The sequence below is a fragment of the Diaphorina citri genome, unplaced genomic scaffold (genome assembly GCF_000475195.1).
Source record: "Diaphorina citri unplaced genomic scaffold, Diaci psyllid genome assembly version 1.1 scaffold436, whole genome shotgun sequence".
In the NCBI taxonomy this organism is placed as follows: Eukaryota; Metazoa; Arthropoda; class Insecta; order Hemiptera; family Psyllidae; genus Diaphorina; species Diaphorina citri.
In genome coordinates, this window is record NW_007377871.1 from 1 (window position 1) to 5905 (window position 5905).

At 36.8% G+C, this 5905-nt stretch overlaps 1 protein-coding gene across 2 annotated transcripts in view; it reads left to right on the top strand.

Annotated features, from left to right (window-relative positions):
- Positions 1–177: 177 nt before the first annotated feature.
- Positions 178–5905, top strand: part of LOC103508806 — an 11208-nt gene continuing 5480 nt past the window's right edge. The window contains exons 1-2 of one of the 2 annotated variants that reach the window (XM_008473382.3): positions 178–292; positions 739–774. In XM_008473382.3, the coding sequence (XP_008471604.1) occupies positions 237–292; positions 739–774 (92 nt within the window). In that variant the 5' untranslated portion in view covers positions 178–236. Of the gene's footprint in view, positions 293–733; positions 775–5905 lie in introns of both variants that reach the window. The other variant, XM_008473381.3, reaches the window with a different exon arrangement.

The window sequence follows — 5905 nt, forward strand, 5'->3', positions numbered from 1 at the left end:
CTATTATTTTTACAGTGACAGGTCAAAATTCATTTTAGGATGTCGAGGGTTGGAAAATTCCAGGGTTGGAAAATTAAGAAAAATTTTCAATCCTGGTGTGAAAGTTTGACAGCTATGTAATATTATAATTGAAAATGAAATAAATATGAAGAAGACAGATTCATGAACTTTATCCTTGGTTCCTGTTAGGTACCGAATGAACGGGATCAAGAGTATTCGAGACTGTGAAGTGTTTGATGAGATGTCACCAGAGGGCGCCAGTAGCAATGGAACGGGCAAGACATCACAATCTGTAATTTTTTTTTTTTTTTTTTTTTTTTTTTTATTGCTACAATAAATACAATCTGAAAGTGACAAGTACTATAAAAAAAACGGGTGTTTCAGCGCCGCGCCGTTTTTATATCGTCTGTGCCATAGCACATTCCGTAGTATGTCCCTCATCAGATGGGCGAGACGAGACACAATACTTCCCGTTTAGGTGTTGGTTCAACACAAGACCACCAGAAAGAAACCTGTTGAAATATTTGCAATCAAAAAAGGGGGTATTTCATCGTATATTATTTCATCGTACCTACATATGTCATCGTAAGACTAGAAATAGAATTAAGTCGAATTACAATTAAATGGAAACGTTGTCCATTTGAACTGCGGCCCAAAGTGTTTCCTGGTGGAATAAATAGGGAGCACGGACATTGTATTGTGTAGATTGTATCAGTTGTTTCCTCTGTCCTAGGGTAGCTATGCAGTGAGCGGCCACATCCAGATAAAAGAAAGGTGAGTTCAGAACATAAATATCATAACTAGTACAGTAGAACCTCGATTATTTCAACTTCAAAATCGGCATCATTTTCTAGCTTTCAGAGGATTCGATAGGGGATTTATTCCCTATTTTCTTCTTTTGTACCTAAATTTAGCCCTTTTTCCATTGCTTTATACGGAACCTCGATTATTTCAACTTTCAATTATTTCAACTACCCTCGGTCCCAATAAGTTGAAATACAGGTTCTACTGTACCTCCCTCGATGCTGTTCACGTCCCAGCCTAGGACCCCAAGAGGCAAGGTCCAATCTTAAAAGAGGACTATACCAATACCTGTCTGTCATTTGTAAACACGGTCCAAGTTGTACGTTATCCTGGCGCCGAGCACAGCCTTGCATTTGTGTTTCCTTATGCGAGCACTATATTAAAATATCAAAGAAAGTTGTTCCAATTACGTTCGCATTATATACCTACTTATCGGAGAACTTTGACGTGAAAATATTCCCAGTTCAGATCGCAAGTCAAGTGAATCCACCAATTCTGATACAGCCGAATCGTTCTCTAAAGACTTGTTGGATCTTCGTTGTTTTTTATCAGCGTACGAAATCTTTTTCGATCCGAACTCTCTATTAGAAATGAGATATTTGTTTTCTCGTGAAGTTCCAGGGTAAATTAGGTGATAGCACAAGTGTTGCTCCGTGAATTTTTATCGGTTAACACAGGTGAATCAGAAATATTAGCAATGTCGTAGGATTTACCAGTAGAGAGTCCACCTTCAAGATCACGTTTGGTTCATGGCATACCTGACTGGTTCGCTGATTGAGGGTTCAGGTTCAACTCTCATCAGATCCCAGGAATATAGGCTAAATAAGGAACCTTTAATTACATCATTAGTCATTCTTAAAATATTGTTACCGCTAACCTTACCCTTGAATGAGAAGATTCATAGTTCATAGATCCATACAAAAGTTATTCCAAGCCAATCTATGTATCTCGCTTCTTATGAACTTAGATCCCCATAAAAAGTTATTCTAAATCTATTTCGCTTCTTAGGAACTTTCGCGACTCCCTTATACACTGACTCGATTGAGGAAGCACAGGCTGATGTACTCGTGACCTGGTCAAGTAGAGATTCACTCCGGAGTTTAGAGCTGCAAGGTAAAGCACACTCCCACATTTTTCTCCGTCCAAAGATCATCCAGGCACGCGTCACAGCGGTTGAAGAATCGCTTGATTCGCTTGACGAGCGGTGAGAGTTAAATCGCTCCGAATGAGACCCGAGGGGTTGCGTGAAAATCGTAAACGGTGCACTCAATCCAAACGATTATTTTAATCCAGGGATCAATCATGGTCCGTTTTGACTTTTTTTAAAGAGAGGATTTTGAAATGGATTATCTTGAATTAGTTTTATTGGAAAAAGGACGTTTATCAGAAGAGTCTGACATTATCAGTTTTGATGACTAATCGCACGAATACTTACTTCCATGTTTTCTATTTAGTGGTATGCGCTCCTATGGATACTTATTGTGCTTCATATTGCCTGATTCTGACCATACAACTCGGTCATTTAATTGGTAGGTATTGCTACCTACCTGGATACACTTATTCTACCTTTGATAGGCAACTGTCCCACGCCCCACTAACTTCGAGCCTGTATCTCATATGATACGGATGTATGATGATCTCCTAAATAATGAGAATATTCATATCAATTAATCCGAAGCTCTGGAATCAAGTTTAATCTCTTCTCTGATGCGTCCTTGTACTCATGTAAATAACTTTGAATCTTTAGACCATTAAAGAGAACCATCCTCTGTGGTCTTTCATGTTGATGGGCCGATCGCAGATCCTTGGGGATACCTACTTCTTGACTGCCGAAGGCTTGTTAATGTTACGGTCATCATTCCTTGTCCAGATCCACGAGTGATCTGATAGTTTATCTGGTAGTTGCTGGATCAGAAAATAACTTTGGTCGCTTTAGTTATGGTATTGTTAAAAACCTTTTCAATATCAAAATTTCGAATAGTCCCGTTCCGAATGACAGGGAGAATATGATTGGTGCGTCGTCAATCAGTCATGATTTGAAATTCACTGGGATCAGTAATCCCTGATTTTTGTTGTTATTAGAAAAGTCAACGTAGTTAGACCTGATATTCATCTAGTGGTCAATAATTATGCTCCGAAGAAATTAGCATAAATAATAGCTTTATTTGTAGCCCGAGAGTAAAAAATAACATGCACTTTGTTACATTTTAAAACGATATAAAAAGTCGAATCCCGTTGATGTCGATTGCGCTCCGGCTGACATTTGAACTGAACCTCCTGGACCCAAAGAAATGTAGACCAACAAGACACTGGTTCAATTGTACATAGACTGTAAGTAGATATTGTAAGACTATGCACGGACATTTAGCATAATTTTAATATCATTACAAAATCTCGAATTTATTCCGGTGCATAATCGCAATAAATTTGTGGCATTAGAAACGACGCTCTCCAGAGTTCTATTGGGTTAGCTGTAACAACTCTTGCGAAATACATAAGCCGCTGGTTGGAACTAATTGTTAGGAGATTAAAATTATAATACATCCGAGTGCTTTGAATAAAAATAATCGTGTTGGGGAAAAAAAATTGCAAATATTTCGCATTAGGATTGTTCTACTTGTGCTTGAAATAATAAATTACTTGACTTTCAAGCAATACACTCTGATATTCCAAAACAGAAGCTGATTCTCATAGAAGTTCGAGCACCAATGACCATCTTCTATTTTTCGTTCGATCAAAGGCCTCAAACCTCAAATTTTACCGATATCAAGAATGGCGAGCAATTTAAACGAGCTATACAAGTATTATCGTTTCTGTTAAAAATAGCTGGAGAAGATGCTCGTAAGTGAAGATACTGATGAGTTTCTAAAAAAAAATCATCAAATTCTTTTTCAATCATATTTTGTAGGTGGTCTTGTATTGATATTTACGGGTCTCCTTAAATTTTACGACCAAAACCGGTTGAGCCTAGCTAAGCAAAGACATCTAAAGAAAACACCTTGCTCTCTCTGTGTTTGGTGGATTTGTTTTGATATTGTCTTCTTGGTCTCGATTAAATTGATTGGAGTGAATCTTTTATCGTCAGACCCCAAAATCCTGTGCAAATTTAAATTTCTGTTAACTTTCCAAGCTATTTTACATTTTTTCCCCTTTGAGGCGCTTTAACTCTGGAATACCTACCAGGTCGTTCACGCCGAACATATTATTGCTTTCACGTAGGTAAATAGGTAGGTATATCTCATTTGGCCATTTGCAATAAAGGTATTAATCTAATAATCTTGCGACCACTTTTGTTGTTTTCCAAACAAGTTCGGAGTTCTTACCGCATACCTATGTCAGTAATTAATTGGAACTCTTGTTATCTGTGACAATTAACCCCGATAATTATTTTTCATTGCGATGTACGATTGTCTTTTATTTTATTTATTTTTGTTTCTTGAGGGAACCAAATTTCATTTGAGTTCTTGCGAAACTCTAGAATAAATAGTATTTTGTGATTTCTGAGACTTTTCGACGCACCTGGGCGTCTCACAAAGTTGTCTCTATTTTCTCACCATAGCGATATTTTTGGTTTAGTTAACGGCTCCCGATATTAAGGAGCGCGGTAGCGCTCCGCCCCGCCAGTACTGTTTAGTATATTTAAATGCTTGTCACAAATATTGATCCCCAATTATTACACCTTGATAAATTTTATGACTTGACTTGGACTTGAACTTGAACCACCAGCCTCTAGATCCAAAGTCCAACACATAAACAACTGCACCACTGAGGTTGGTTTAGGTAAGAATAATAATTAAACATGTGTCTGTTCTGCTGCATTAGGATCAGGCCAGTTCAGATACTCAGGTAATGTACCTACAAATATTTTCCTAACATGTATTGTTATCACCTATTTATGTTTCTCCTTGAGCACTAGCACTATTAGTACTAGTTCAGAAGCCACAACAATGAAAAATTGCTACAAAAATAGCTGTCACAAGTGAACAGTGACTAGTGTTTTTATAGGGTTAGGTTAAACCCAAAAAGGAGCTTTCTTTTTCATTGTCATGGTTTCCAAATAATTACCCTTGGTATTTTCTTTTCCTTCCCAAAAAAAAAAAAAAAAAAAAAAAAATACTAACAATTTTCTGCAAGGGTCGGTACTTTGGTCAAGGCTCCGCTGAGGATGCTTCTATTCATTAGAACAGTGGTTCTCAAAATTTTGCATGGCGCCCCCTTTGGGCATACTCTCATTTTTTCACGCCCCCCCTACCTTACCCAACCCCTCGGTACCTATATTATTTTTACCTATGGGTTTTATGGAATAACAAAACGAGAATTTGAAACTTTGAGATTTTTTTTTTTATTATTATTCAAGTAAGTAGGTTACCTATTTATATAGGTTTTATGAAATAACAAAACGAACCAACCTCAGTGGCTCAAGCAGTTAGCGCGGGAGGAATTTCAGAACTGTGGAGGTTTATGGTTCGAATCCCTCATAAGGTGAAACAGCAGTGATAATAAGCTCGTATCTCAAGATACTAGAGTTGGAGACTAAGTACCTGGTAGGTAATTTTGGTGTAAATTTGATTTTTTTATAGGAAAAGCTCGCCCCCCCCCCTGATTTGTCTCCACGCCCCCCAGTTTGAGAACCTCTGATCTATGTAGACATAATACCATACCCACTATACCCAGTAGGTAGGTATGTAGGTACAATATTGGAGATCGCATTGAAGGGTATAAAATTATGAATTGCATACTTTTTTTTGCATTATTTGAAGCAATAAAATATTACCAGACTTTTGGGAATTAGAGCTTTTTCGACCGCTTTTCAAAATTCAAGAGAGTTAGGGATTAGGGATATGGTTTAAAAAAAAATCAAAAAGGTAGGTACAATATTTAGGAGCAATTTGTACATCGAATTTGTATTTCAATAGGTAGGTAAATAGAGCTAGGTAGCAAGTACATGAGTGTATATGTAAAGTTTATTTTGGGAAGAAAAAATGCAAATCCCTCCATTCTGATGGTATTATTATTATTATTATTATTATTATTATTATTATTATTATTATTATTATTATTATTATTATTATTATTATTATTATTATTATTATTATTATTA